This window comes from Mustelus asterias, chromosome 3 (genome assembly GCF_964213995.1).
Source record: "Mustelus asterias chromosome 3, sMusAst1.hap1.1, whole genome shotgun sequence".
NCBI lineage: Eukaryota > Metazoa > Chordata > Chondrichthyes > Carcharhiniformes > Triakidae > Mustelus > Mustelus asterias.
In genome coordinates, this window is record NC_135803.1 from 157,690,503 (window position 1) to 157,705,907 (window position 15,405).

General features: G+C 44.6%; 1 protein-coding gene across 1 annotated transcript in view; it reads left to right on the plus strand.

The window, feature by feature from the left end:
- The first annotated feature begins 257 nt into the window (after positions 1-257).
- The window catches only part of usp19 (ubiquitin specific peptidase 19), a 111,617-nt gene continuing 96,469 nt past the window's right edge, over positions 258-15,405 (plus strand). Inside the window, exons 1-3 of the mRNA XM_078203740.1 lie at positions 258-560; positions 4,136-4,254; positions 14,380-14,673. Coding sequence (XP_078059866.1) covers positions 14,535-14,673 — 139 coding nt within the window. The 5' untranslated portion in view covers positions 258-560; positions 4,136-4,254; positions 14,380-14,534. The remainder of the gene's footprint in view (positions 561-4,135; positions 4,255-14,379; positions 14,674-15,405) is intronic.

Sequence of the window (15,405 nt, forward strand, 5' to 3'; positions counted from 1 at the left end):
CTCTCTGTCTCTCTCACTAGTCCCAAGACCACTCTCCTCACCCTCAGGCGCGCGCACACTTTTTCCCCGCCAACCCGGCTCCGCGCGACCAACTGCCGGCCACGTGCCCGACCTAGCGCGCGCACTCGCTGACTCCGCCCACTCGCTGACTTCACCCACACGCGGACTCCGCCCACACGCTGACTCCGCCCACACGCTGCGCGCGCAGCCGCAGGGACGGGACATGTGACCTTCCGGCCCGTGACGTACTTCCCGTCACCGGAAGTTTGGGATTGTCCACCTCTCGGAGCTCCGCCGACCTGCGACCGAGGGGCAGCCCGGCACCCAGCCCGGGGAGAGCCCGACACCCAGCCCGAAAACAGGCCGCAGCGGCACCGGGAGCAGACACCGGCCCTGCCGGCAGCGGCACCGGGGACAGCGCGGCACCAGTCCGCCCTGCAGCGGGGACAGGCCCGCGCCTGGAACACACCGCGAGCTGGAGCTGAGCCCGGCCCGGACACCCCGGGAACAGCCGCTGCCACAGGCCGGGTGCCGGGCCCCAGGGCCCGGAATTGTTGGAGGTAGGAGGCCTGAGGCCCCGGCGCCGAGTGTTAGTGTGTCCGGGGGGAGGGAGTGAGAGTGGGGGCCCCACACCCCGGGCTGTGGGGGGGAATCAGCCCAGGGACAGTGTCTGGGTGGGTTATAGCCGGGGAGCTCAGGGAGGGCAACTGTTCACATTCTATATCAGTGATCTGGAAGAGGGAACTGAATGTGTTATCTCCAAATTTACAGATGATACAAAGTTGGGTGGGTGGGTGAGCTGTGAGGAGGATGTAGAGGTGCTTCAGTGTGATTTGGACAGGCTGAATGTGTGGGTATCTGCATGGCAGATGCAGCATAATGTGGATAAATGTGAGGTTTCCACTTTGGTAGTAATAATAGGAAGGCAGATTAATACTTGAATGGGTGTAAATTGAGAGGGTTGGATACTGAACGAGACCTTGGTATCCTCGTGCATCAGTCACTGAAAGTACGTGCGCAGGTACAACAGGGGCTGAAAAATGTTATGTTGGCCTTCGTAACAAGTGGATTTGAGTATAGGAGCAGGAATGTTTTGCTGCAATTATATAGGGCCTTGGTGTGAGCACAGCTGAAATATTGGTATAGTTTTGATGTCCTTATCTGAGGAAGGATGTAGGGGAAGTACAGAGAATGTTTACCAGACTGATTCCTGGGATGGTGGACCTGATGTATGAGGAGAGATTGAGTCAGTTAGGATCATATTTGCTGGAGTTCAGAAGAATGAAGGGGGATCTCATAGAAACCTACAAAATTCTAGCAGGACTGGACAGGGTGATTTTGATGGCCTGCAGTGTGTTCCAATGTTGTGCCAACTTGCTGCTTTGATTAACTAGTTGGTGTTTCTGTAAAATTAATCTGTTCACATTCGCCCATCTAGTGACTTCATCCATTAGGAGTGAAAGTAATAGGGCAATTGTTATGGGGGATTTTAACTTGACTAATATTGACTGGAATTGTTATAGCTCTAGCTCGTTAGAGGGGTCAGTTTTTGTTCAAAGCGTGCAGGAAGGTTTTTTGACTCAGTATGTAGACAGGCCAACTAGAGGTGAGGCTATATTGGATCTGGTGCTGGGAAATGAGCCAGACCAGGTGCTAGACTTGGAAGTTGGTGTGCATTTTGGTGATAGTGACCACAATTCGGTTACGTTCACCTTAGTGATGGAAAGGGATAGGCATGAACCTCGGGCCAGTGGTTTTAGCTGGGGGAAGGGTAATTATGAGGCTATTAGGAGAGAATTAGGAAACATAGGTTGGACTAGGAGATTACAGGGACTGGGAACGTCCGACATGTGGAGTTTTTTCAAGGAGCAGCTACTGCGAGTCTGTGATAGGTATGTCCCTGTCAGGCAAGGAGGAATTGGTAGGGCTAGGGAACCGTGGTGCACCAAAAAAGTTTCTTTGTTGGTTAAAAAGAAAAAGGAGGCTTATGTTCGGATGAGACGTGAGCACTCGGGTAGTGCACTAGAAAGCTTTAGATTGGCTAAGAGGGAGTTGAAGAGCGAGCTTAGAAGGGCTAAAAGGGGACATGAGAAGACTTTGGCGGATAGGGTTAAAGAGAATCCTAAGGCGTTCTATAGGTATGTCAAGAACAGAAGGTTGGTTAGGGCAAGTTTAGGGCCAGTTATAGATGGCAGAGGGAAGTTATGTGTGGAACCGGAGGAGATTGGTGAAGCATTGAACCAATATTTCTCTTCGGTGTTCACGCAAGGGGACATGAATATAGCTGAGGAGGACACTGGGTTGCAGGGGAGTAGAATAGACAGTATTACAGTTGATAAGGAGGATGTGCAGGATATTCTGGAGGGTCTGAAAATAGATAAATCCCCTGGTCCGGATGGGATTTATCCAAGGATTCTCTGGGAGGCAAGAGAAGTGATTGCAGAGCCTCTGGCTCTGATCTTCAGGTCGTCGTTGGCCTCTGGTATAGTACCAGAAGATTGGAGGTTAGCGAATGTTGTCCCATTGTTTAAGAAGGGGAACAGAGACTTCCCCGGGAATTATAGACCGGTGAGTCTCACTTCTGTTGTCGGCAAGATGTTGGAAAAAATTATAAGGGATAGGATTTATAGTTATTTGGAGAGTAATGAATTGATAGGTGATAGTCAGCATGGTTTTGTGGCAGGTAGGTCGTGCCTTACTAACCTTATTGAGTTTTTTGAGAAAGTGACCAAGGAGGTGGATGGGGGCAAGGCAGTGGACGTGGTATATATGGATTTTAGTAAGGCGTTTGATAAGGTTCACCATGGTAGGCTTCTGCAGAAAATGCAGATGTATGGGATTGGGGGTGATCTAGGAAATTGGATCAGGAATTGGCTAGCGGATAGGAAACAGAGGGTGGTGGTTGATAGTAAATATTCATCATGGAGTGCGGTTACAAGTGGTGTACCTCAGGGATCTGTTTTGGGGCCACTGCTGTTTGTAATATTTATTAATGATCTGGATGAGGGTATAGTTGGGTGGATTAGCAAATTTGCTGATGACACCAAAGTCGGTGGTGTGGTAGACAGTGAGGAAGGGTGTCGTAGTTTGCAGGAAGACTTAGACAGGTTGCAAAGTTGGGCCGAGAGGTGGCGGATGGAGTTTAATGCGGAGAAGTGTGAGGTAATTCACTTTGGTAGGAATAACAGATGTGTTGAGTATAGGGCTAACGGGAGGACTTTGAATAGTGTGGAGGAGCAGAGGGATCTAGGTGTATGTGTGCATAGATCCCTGAAAGTTGGGAATCAAGTAGATAAGGTTGTTAAGAAGGCATATGGTGTCTTGGCGTTTATTGGTAGGGGGATTGAATTTAGGAGTCGTAGCGTTATGTTGCAACTGTACACAACTCTGGTGCGGCCGCACTTGGAGTACTGTGTGCAGTTCTGGTCCCCACATTACAGGAAGGATGTGGAGGCTTTGGAGAGGGTGCAGAGGAGGTTTACCAGGATGTTGCCTGGTATGGAGGGGAGATCCTATGAGGAGAGGCTGAGGGATTTGGGATTGTTTTCGCTGGAAAGGCGGCGGCTAAGAGGGGATCTTATTGAAACATATAAGATGATTAGAGGTTTAGATAGGGTGGATAGTGATAGCCTTTTTCCTCTGATGGAGATATCCAGCACGAGGGGGCATGGCTTTAAATTGAGGGGGGGTAGTTATAGAACCGATGTCAGGGGTAGGTTCTTTACCCAGAGGGTGGTGAGGGATTGGAATGCCCTGCCAGCATCAGTTGTAAATGCGCCTAGTTTGGGGGCGTTTAAGAGATCCGTAGATAGGTTCATGGACGAAAAGAAATTGGTTTAGGTTGGAGGGTCACAGTTTTTTTTTTAACTGGTCGGTGCAACATCGTGGGCCGAAGGGCCTGTTCTGCGCTGTAATGTTCTATGTTCTATGTTCTATGCTGTTCACAGTAACATGCTCCTGTAAGTGTATTGGATTCACATTGGATAGGCACAGCAATTGAGGATTGTTGGATATTTTCTAGGTTACTCCCAAGCCTGTATTTGATTTTAGAATCAGCGGAAGCGTAGTTTTGAAGTAGTTTGCATCTACCCCTTTCCATCCTAAATCAGGTCTTTTTATTTTTCTGTTTTTCCAGGTTAATTTGAGCTTGAATCTGCCTCATTGTCCAGTGGTTACTGTCTAATATGTTTCACTGTTCCCAATTTATGAATAACAAACCCCACCGTCTGAACCACAGTTCAACTGCTGACTGAGGTAAGTTTTCCCTTTCATCCAAGAATATTTTTCAGATGCGATGTGCTTGTAGATTCTCTTTCTGCACTGAGCAAAGTGTGTTAAAGAACAGAGATCCACTTGCATTAATATTTTCTCCTCTCTATATGACCCTGATTTTAAACCAATTGTAGTAAGTTTGTGGAGTGCAGAGTTTGATTCTGCTTTTAATATATAAAGAAACTCTTGCCTTTTTGTTCGACCATTCGCAAACTCAGGATGTTCCAAAGCACTCTGCGGCCAATGAAGTGCCTTTTGAGTGTAGTCACTGTTGTAATGTAGGAAGCACAGTGATATAGGCAGCTACCCCAAAGTGCAGCCAACTTAGTGTATCTTTATTTTTGGTTTTGGGACAGTTACCATGAGATGGTTTTTGTTGGACCACAAAGTTCACTTTCCCAAACAATGCAATTGTTCCAAAATAATAAATATTTTTGTGCCAAATGATCTTGGAACTTAGACCGAATGCAATTAACATCTCATTAAGTAGTTCAGATCCGGTAACACGCTCTCACTCTTCACCCACAATTATATTCCATCTTACTGCTGAGGTGCTGACAGTCAGAGTAATTCTCTTTCAGTAATGTGGCTCATGTGGACAGGTACAAGTATTTAAGTATTACTTGATTAGATCCTGTTGTTGTAATTATTGTAAGAAGTCTCACAACACCAGGTTAAAGTCCAACAGGTTTGTTTGGTAGCAAATACCATAAGCTTTCGGAGCGCTGCTCCTTCGTCAGATGGAGTGGATATCTGTTCTCCAACAGTGCACAGACACAGAAATCAAATTACAGAATACTGATTAGAATGCAAATCTCTACAGCCAGCCAGGTCTTAAAGGGACAGACAATGTGGGTGGAGGGAGCATTCAACACAGGTTAAAGAGATGTGTATTGTCTCCAGACAGAACAGCTAGTGAGATTCTGCAAGATCAGGGGGAAAGCTGTGGGGGTTACTGATAATGTGACATAAATCCAACATCCCGGTTTTATTGACATTGTAATTATTGACATCAAAAAGTCCAGAATATGTTTAAAAATACAATACACTGGGTGCTAGGATTCTGAAATAAAAATGGAAAATGCTGCAGAATCACAACAGCAGGTCAAACAGCGTTAAGGATCGGCGAAACACATTAGCTTAATGTTTCCATTCAGTGACCCTCAGTGTAGAACAGGACAAGGATCTGAAATGTTAACCTGCTCCCTTTCTCCACGGGTATAAATGGCCTGACAAACTTCCAATTTTTTTTTTGTTTCTCATGAAATTAATTTCTTCCTCAATGAGACTGAAAATGAATCTAATAATTAGCATTCTCTTCCTTATGCACTTTCCTTGCTACCTATCTGATATTGATGCACTGTTTCTTCAGCCAAACCTGCCAACCATCAATAAGCAACTACAGATTACGTTGTTATATTTGCAGCTTCTAATCTCAGCAACCGCTGTGCTGAGAATCTCACTACCAATTTGACTCTGCTCTTGGCAACTGTGCCTTCAGCTGCCCGGGCCCTAAGATCTGGAATTACACCCCCTAAGTCGCTTTGCATCTCTACCCCTCACTCCTCCTTTAAGTCACTCCTTAAAACCCCATCTCTTTGATCAAGCTTTTGATCATTTGCAATAATTCCTTGTGTGGTTTTGTGTCAGACATTGTCAGAAGCGCCGTGGGTTGCTTTACTGTATTAAAGGTGCTATAAAAATGCAAGTTATTGACATTGCTGCATTAAATGTGCTGTCATTTCATGTGTCCTTCTGACCATTTTGTTTTAATCATCTTAACTGACAGCATTGTGCAATGCATTCTAGAACCACCCGTACGGTTCCAATGCATTATTCAGGTTTGCAGTGAGACCAGTGTTATACCTTCAAACAATAACCAGGTGGTGTGACATGTCAGCCCAGCTGCAGGAAAGTAAACGGAGCAACTCAAAGCACATTTCCCCTACAGGGGTATGGTATAAAGTTCAGTTTACTGGTGTGCAAAGGCATATTTAAAAACAAAGCCATGCATGATGGCTGTGTAACCATTTGATCAGCAAAGAGTGAAAGAGAGAGTCACAAAATTGATCTGCGGGGTATTGTTAACTCGAGACAGGTTCAAAATAACAGCACAAAATTCAAGTGGACAGAACTTTTTTGAAGATAATTGAGTTGCGATAACTGTTATAAGGGAGGGTTGTCGGTGCAAAAAACTAAGTGGGTTCAACAGCCAACTCCATGCATATCTGGTTGGTGAGGGGATTAACAGAAGGTGGTGAGATTGATCCATACAAATAAGAGTATCATCAGCTAAATTATCTTTTGATGTTCCAACAAACTCCTATGTGAATCAGTCTGGTATACGTCTATGATCTGTGAGGATCTTGCACTGTTTGAATTAGCCACAATTTATACTGCAGTTACTGTTGTCTATTCTCCTGTTCAGTTTCCATGTTGGCCATTTGGTTTTAGCTAACAACAGCATGTGGATTTGTAGAACTTTTAACTTTAAAATTTCTACTGAATTGGACTGAGATCCTCAATCTATGGTTCAAATGATTGTGGTCTGATGTGTAATTCATTGCTCAGACGCAAACGGGAAAATAGATGACTGAAATGGCATATAGGATGCTCTTCTTCCAATGATGCCATGATCCGGCTATTTAAAGGCACTGCCTAATCACTATTTCTTTATCACCTTGATTTTTCCACCTGTTTGACTCTTGGTGCCTCTACCCCAGAGGGTGCTGTTGTGTGTTTTCAAGAATGGAGGCAATATATTTGTGAAATCTGATATGGGGACAGTACAGAAAGTGGAGTTGTGAGGAGAGAGAAAGTGGACTTCAATGTGACTGCATCCCTCATTTGAAATGAGGAGCCAGTAATGTCACTGGGATTGTGACCCAGAGACCCAGGAGCCATGAGTTCAAATCCTGCCAAGGCAGCTTGTGGAATTTAAATCCAATTGATAAAAATATGGAACTGAAAGCTGCATTCGGTAATGAAACCATCATCGAATGTCATAGAACCCTATCTGCTTCATTAATGTCCAATGAGAAATCTGCCATCCTTACCTGGTCTGGCCAATACTACATGTAACTCCAGACCCACAGCAGCGTGGTTGACTCTCAAATGGCCTGGCAAACCACTAAGTTCAAGGGCACTTTGGGGTGGGCAACAAATGCCGGGCCTGTCAGTGACACCCAAGTTCCATAAAAGAATGAGAAAATAAAATGGGTAGTTGTGCTTTCCTGTGCCCAGTTGAGCCAGCAAGTGCCCCTCATAATTAAATCCCGTGATCTTGAGTCTGAAGCATGTGGTGGTAGATTTGGTGATGTGCATTGGGGTCGAGTGTAGCATGGGTTGGACAGCAGCTGGGTATAGTTTGCTACATGCAGGCTGCAGCCCGTTCTTCCAAATATTTCCTGAGCCACATTGCTGATGTACCTCATGGGCAAATGGTAGGTCTGTATTGGGAAACATGGTTCTCTCTGCAAGACGTGATAATTTCCATGGAAATTTAGGTAATTGGAAAATGGGCAATTTAGGGATGACAACAAATGTTGGCCTTGCCAGTGACGTTTGCATCTCATGAATGAATTAAAATTTACATAACCCTATTTACTGTGACTTTGTGAGAGTAAGTATTTTTAGATGGATGATTAAATACATTATAGGGATGTGTTTATGATACTCGAAGTTCAGATGTCATATCCTGAGGGAAATATTGTTTGCATTATATTGGAAACGAGTGAGATGATTTGTTTTTAAAGCTCTATGTGCTTTCCCACTAGTATTTCCCCATCATTCGCCTTACCTATTGCCCCAGCCAGTCAGGATAGAAAATGGCTCCCTGTGATTTTTGAAATGCTGAATAGAAGTATTTTTATACAATTACGAAGTGAGTTTAAGTATATATAAATATATATATGTACATGCAATAGTGCAGTTGCTGTGTTTGGGAGGAATAACTGAGGTTTGAGACACTCTGAGTTTCTCGGCCAAGCTGAAGAGAGACTTGGAGGTGAAATCAGAAGAGGATTTTCTCCCTTTGACTTGCTCCACCAACACACGCACAACCTGGGTTCTTGTGCGTCTATATATTTTGGTAGTAAGAATAGAGAAGTGTAGCACACCTTTAAAATGACCAGATTATGAATGGAATGGAGAAACGTTGCATGTGCGAGTCTTTATTTGCCCGAGAAGTTAGAGCCTTTGCTGTTTAGCTGTCTTCAAGATTAAAAGGATGATGAGATGAATACGTTTCCACTGTTTGGGGAGAACTCTAGCGCAGGTTTAATGGGTTGCAATAGAGATTAGCCCATGCTTGAGTAGGGAGTAAGCGGTGTGTTCTGCCAGGATGCTGCTTGGAGGACAAGCTGTGAACTAAACGGTAAATGTAATGCCAATTGTCAGCCCTAGGTTCTTTAGCAGCCCAAGTTTGGAATCTGTGCCCAAAGTTGCGAGTTAGTCTAAACCTCTCTTGAAGGTGGGAGTAGATCATTCCTCATGGCTCAGTGAGTGGGCCTCGTTACAGAGAGGTTCATGTTCTTGTACTGTTACGATTTCAGTACCAGGCAAACCCAGCATTAATCAATGCTAGCATGGTATACTCCTAACTTTACTTCTAGAGATAGGGATATCTTCCTGATGGAGAATGTCACCTGATAGCTGAGTTGTGTTAAGAGGCAACTGGATGTCCAATATTATCGAGTCATAGAGGTTTACAGCATGGAAACAGGCCCTTCGGCCCAACTTATCCATGCCACCCAGTTTTTACCACTAAGCTAGTCCCAATTGCCCGCGTTTGGCCCATATCCCTCTATACCCATCTTACCCATGTAACTGTAAATGATTCTTAAAAGACAAAATTGTACCCACCTCTACTACTACCTCTGGCAGCTTGTTCCAGACACTCACCGCCCTCTGTATGAAGAAACTGCCCCTCTGGACACTTTTGTATCTCACCCCTCTCACCTTAAACCTTTGCCCTCTAGTTTTAGACTCCCCAACCTTTGTGAAAAGATTTTGACTATTTGGCTGATCTGTGCCCCTCATTATTTGATGGATCTTTATAAGATCACTCCGAAGCTTCCTATGCTCCAGGTAAAAAAAGTCCCAGTCTATCCAGCCTCTCATAACTCAAACGGTCAAGTCCTGGCAGCATCCTAATCAATCTTGTCTGCACTCTTTCTAGTTTAATAATAGCCTTTCTATAATAGGGTGACCATAACTGTACACACTATTCCAAGCCTTATTAATAACGTATTGTGCAATTTCAACAAGACATCCCAACTCCTGTATTCCCATGTCCTGACCAATGAAACCAAGCATGCCGAATGCCGCCTTCACCATCGTGTCCACCAGTGACTCCACTTTCGAGGAGCTATGAACCTGTACTCCTAGATCTCTTTGTTCAATAACTCTCCACAATGTCCTACCATTAACTGAGTAAGTCCTGCCCCGATTCGATCTACCAAAAACACATCACCTCACATTTATCTAAATTAAACTCCATCTGCCATTCATTGGCCCATTTGATCAAGATCCCATTGCAATCCTTGGTCCAGCAGAGCAGCGACGCTGATTGGCTGTTGCAGGTAAGATTTGCATAGGCACAGTAACTGCTTCCAGAAGGTGGTTTATGGCGGAGCTGTTGTAAAGAGACAGTTAAATCCCAAACGCTACTTCAGTGATTCCCTCCCCACCTCCTCTGTAACCAAAAGAAAAGACACGGTGAGGACCAAAAGCAAGGGAAAGGTGGGTTGCATTTTTTATCCTTTCACCTGTATAAGGACAGTATGGCAGCTAGTGCAGTGGTATGCTCCTCCTGCCAGATGTGGGAAATTAGGGAGCAATTTAGTCTCCCTGACACCTTTGTCTTCAGGGCGTGTGTCTAGTTGCAGCTCCTCACAGACCGCATTGTTCGATTACAGCGGCAGGTGGATGCACTGCGGAGCATACAGGAGGCAGAACATGTGATAGACACTAGATACAGGGAAGTTGTCACATCACAGATTCAGTCAGGTAGATGGGTGACTACCAGGAGAGGCAGGCAGATAGTGCAGGAGTGTGGCTATTCCCCTTTCAAGCAGGTATACCATTTTAGATTTTGTTGATAGGGGTCTCAGGGGAAAATAGCAGCAGCAGCAGCCAGGCCTGTGGCACACACCTGGTTCTGCTGTGGGACAGGGTCAGTCAAAGAGCAAGCGAGCAGTAGTAATAGGGGACTCGCTAGTTAGAGGCACAGACAGGTGTTTCTGTGGCCACGATCGAGACTCCAGGGTGGTGTGTTACCTCACTGGTGCCAGGATCAAGGATGTCTCTGAGCGATTGCAAGACATTCTTAAGGGGGAGGGTGATCAGACGGAGGTCGTTGTAGTTATTATGCCAATGACATAGGTAGGAAAAGAGATGCGGTCCTGAAGTGTGAATATAGGGCTCCTAATACTATGGCTGTCCCAGTCAATGTTGGGAAAGATAAAGTCCCCTACTGTTGCCACCCTATTTTTCGTGGAGCTATCTCCTTACATATTTGCTCCTCAGTTTCCTCATTCTATTATTTTTGTTCTCCTTGCGTTTACAAACATAGTTGATTAAAGAACAAAGAAAATTACAGCACAGGAACAGGCCCTTGGGCCCTCCAAGCCTGCACCGACCATGCTGCCCAACTGAACTAAAACCCCCTATGCTTCTGGGGACCATATCCCTCCATTCCCATCTCATTCATGTACTTGTCAAGACGCCCCTTAAAAGTCACCACCGTATCCGCTTCCACTACCTCCCCCGGCAACGAGTTCCAGGCATCCACCACTGTGTAAAAAATCTGCCTCGCACATCTCTTTTAAAACTTGCCCTTCGCACCTTAAACCTATGCCCCCTAGTAATTGACTTTTCCACCCTGGGAAAAAGCTTCTGACTATCCATTGTTTTAACAAGTATTGCTTGGCACAGTGCCACAGTGGTTATCACTGCTGCCTCACAGCGCCAGGGACCGGAGTTCAATTCTCAGCTTGGGTCATTGTCTGTGTGGAGTCTGCACGTTCTACCCGTGTCTGCGTGGGTTCCCTCCGGGTGCTCCTGTTTCCTCCCACAGTCTGAAAGATGTGCTGGTTAGGTGCATTGGCCATGCTAAATTCTCCCTCAGTGTACACAAACAGGCACCGGGATTTTAACAGTAACTTCATTGCAGTTAATGTAAGCCTACTGGTGACACTGATAAATAAAAATAAATGAACATTGGTTGAAATGTTTGCTCTTGAATAGAGTTTTAATTTGGGCTCAAATTAAGAGATTGTGAGAATGCATGATATTTTAAAAATTATTTTGGGGGAATATTGTGTTCTGTAAAGAAGTCTGTGTCTCTGTGAATGTTTTAATAAACTGTAGAAAGATTAATGGAGTCAGCTTGTCTGAAGAATTGAGAGGAGTATAAGTGCTAAATACACACCAGTATAATGAAATGACAGTCAAATAGTTTTATAAGTAAATAAGTAAAAGGCTTTTACATCTTGCAAAGGTTTCATCACTAAACCAGTGAAGGTTGTAACATTTTATTTGATCTCAAAAGTGGGGCAATAGGAAAGACATGATGTATTCAGAGAAAGTTATGTGCTAAGAACAATGGAATTGAAGAAGGAAGTTTATGCAAGGAGAGAGGTTGAGCTGATTTGGTGTTGTGTGGGAAACCGCTCTGGGCTGGGAGAAGGTGCAGTTTGAATCAGCCAGAAAAGTCTTGGGCTTCAAAATGCAGACTTGTCTCAAAGTTTCTTGGATTTCCACAGCAGAGTGAAAGTGAGTTTGAGGTGTCATACGGAATACTTTTATTAAAGCGACACCAGTTTAGCCTTGGGTAAAATTTTTATTTTAAACATCTATAAGAGAGCATTGCCTGGAAGGTGTTTACTTGTGGGTCTGACCAAGTAGGGGATCTTTTGGAATGTTTTGTAAAACTAATTTTAACTGTATAAATGTAATCTGGTGAGTTTAAGTCTTTTCTTCTTGATAAACCTTTTACTTTTAAGTTTTTCAAATCCCACAAATGTTACTGAGCGACTTGCTTCTTTGAGTACGTTTTCTTGTTTTCAGAATACAAAAAAAAGGCAATGGCCTGAAAGCTAAGTTTCCCTCTGGGATTTGATGTGCTCATCAATTTTCCCCTGCCATGGTCGTAACAAGATATAGTTACGGAGAAATGGAACCTTGAAGTTTGTATATGCATGGAATATTCCAGAAGGCAGCAAAATGCTACACGTAACCTGGGAATGTTGCTCATGACTAATGCTGACTTCAATTTCATACATTAACCAGATAACTGTTAATCCTCATAAAATCTATGAAATAATTGGTATTAATATAAACCTATAGAATACTTTTCACATCATAACCTTGCCCCCAAAGTGCTTACAACCATGCAGTACTTTGGCATTGTAGTCATTTATTTATACCTGGTCAATATCTCTCAGACAGCAGTATGATATTGACTAGATAATCTTCAGTGATCTATTAATAATAATTTTAATGATCTTTACTGCTCCTGCACCGTTACCTCTGAGTATCCCATGGAAATATATTTGCCCCCCTCTGTTTCTCCTCCCCATGCTAAATGTCAGCCAATCCTCTGAAAACACATCGGATTCCACATATATGTTGACAACACTGAGCTCTGTCTCCTCACTAATTCTCTGGACTTTTCCATTGTCTGGTTTGTCAGGCTCCCTGTCCAACATTCAATACTACATAAAGAATTTCAGTAGTCAAATTCCAGTGTCAGATGAACAGAAATTTCCACTGATTAAGTATTAAGACTCAAACCTGTGTCTTTGGTTTCCTCCACGAAACCCATTCCCTGACCACCGTTTCCCTCACTGGCAACTGTTATCAGCTGAACCAAAGCCTGTCCATCTTCTACAAAGAACAAGTCAGGAATACTCTCCACTTGCCTGGGTGAGAGCGGCTCCAACAACACTCAATAAGCTCAACACCATCCAGCACTAAGCAGCTGGCTTGATTGGCACTTCATCCATCACCTGAGACACTCTCTGCCCCCACCATCGTCACAAAGTAGCAGCAGTGTGTACCATCTACAAGATGCATTGCAGGAACTCACCAAAGCTCGAGGGACAGCGCCTTCCAAACCTGTGTCTGCTACCACCGAGAAAGACAAGGGCAGCAGGCACGTGGAAACACCCAACCTACAAGTTCCCCTCCCAGCCACGCACTATACTGACTTGGAAATATATCGCCGTTCCTTCACTGTCGTTGGTTCAAAATCCTGGAGCTCCCGAACAGCACCGAGAGCGCGTACACCGTGTGCACTACAGCGATTCAAGAAGGAAGTTCACTAGCAACCTTCTCGAGGGCAATTAGGGATGGGCAATAAATGCTGACCTTGCCAGCGATGCTCACATCCTGTGAAAAAAATAATTTTAAAAACTCCAAATCTCATTCACTCATCACCCCTGTGCTCGCTGGCCTTCACTGGCTCTTGGTCTGACAAAATCTTGATTTTAAAATGCTCATCCTTGTCTTCAAATCCTTCCACTCTCTTGCACCCTCCATAACTCTAATCTCTAACTCCGAACCCCTTTGTGATAACTGCACTCTTCAATTTTGGCCTCTTGTGTATCTCTTTAAATCACTTTGCCTATGCAATCTATGCTTTCACAGCCTTAACCCTAAGCTCTGAAACTCCCTCCCTCAACCTCTCCAACTCTACCTTGATGCTTCTTAAAACCTACCCCTTTGATCAAGCTTTTGGTCATCTTTCCTGGTATCTAAATCTGCTATATAAACATAACGTTGTCTTTGATTATGGAATGAATGTTGCTGAGGACATTGGAGAGGACTCTAGTGTTCTTCCTCAAAATGGTGCCTGGGGATCTTTTATGTCTTCTGAAAGGACAGATGAGCCTCACTTTGTAATTTGTGGAACCACCAGCTTCAGACTTGGAGATGAGAGTGCTGCTCACTGAGCCATGACTGGCACAAAGCCATGAGAAGTGAAGCTGTTAATGCTGCAAAATGTAATGGTTTTAATATTTTAAAATAAACTTGGTGCTGACTGTTGAAAACATTTTCTGTTCTAGTACATGGTGAATAACTTGTCCATAACTCTTGTTGCAGTCTGACTGTGTGTGTCCAGGCCAGTCTTTCATTATCCAAGAGCTCATCCATTCAGAGCCGCCAAAATAGCTGGGCCAGGCAAGAAACGACGAAATCCTGAGCCAGACCCCATTAGTGACGCAAGCAAAGCTCCCGTATTGGCCAAGAAACTGAAAATGGCCAACACGGCTGAGAACAGCAGGAGGAAATTGGGATGGAATCAGGAGGAGGCCACAAACAAGAAGAAACTGAAGGACAAAGTCAACCAAGAGAATAAGGATGGGAAGACTACTGTCGGTACTGAGCCTAAGAAAGGTAAGGAGAGGTGGTCCAGTCTGACTTGGGACAGTGGTTTCTCACAGCATGCTGTTACCTTAAGGCTGCAGTAGTGGAGATCTGCAGCTTTTTGCGTTTATCTTGAATCATAGAATCCCTAAGGCAAGGAAACAACAATCTCACCCAGGCCCCATCCCCGAAACCCCACTGATTTACCCTGACACTAATGGTCAACTTAGCGTGGCCAATCCACCTAACCAGCACATCTTTAGAGTGTGGGAGGAAACTGGAGCACTCGGAGGAACCACGGGGGGAACGTGCAAATTCCACACAGACAGTGACCCAAAGCCAGAATTGAACCTGGGTCCCTGGCGCTGAGAGGCAACAGTGCTAACCACTGTGCCTCTGTGCTGCCTTGTTAACGTTGCGCTGTTCAAACTGCAACCCTGGGCCATATTCAACTCGCCTCTGGCAATCTGTCCATGTAACTCTGGGTCAGCCATAACTTGCCTTATGCAGCAGCTTTAGGTAGTAAATGAATCTCCCTCAGCCCTTTTCAAGAGAAATGAGACCCAGCATGTCAATTCTTTGCTGATTTATATACTTACACATTTCTGGTATCTCTCCACTGCCACGATGTCCTCTTTAAAATATGACGAGCAGAACTGTAAGCAGTACTCAAAGTTCAGTGGAGGTTTGGCAGCCACTTCCCTACTTTTCAATTCTATCCCACTCCAAATCAAGCCTACCCCTTGGTTTTGATTATGGCCT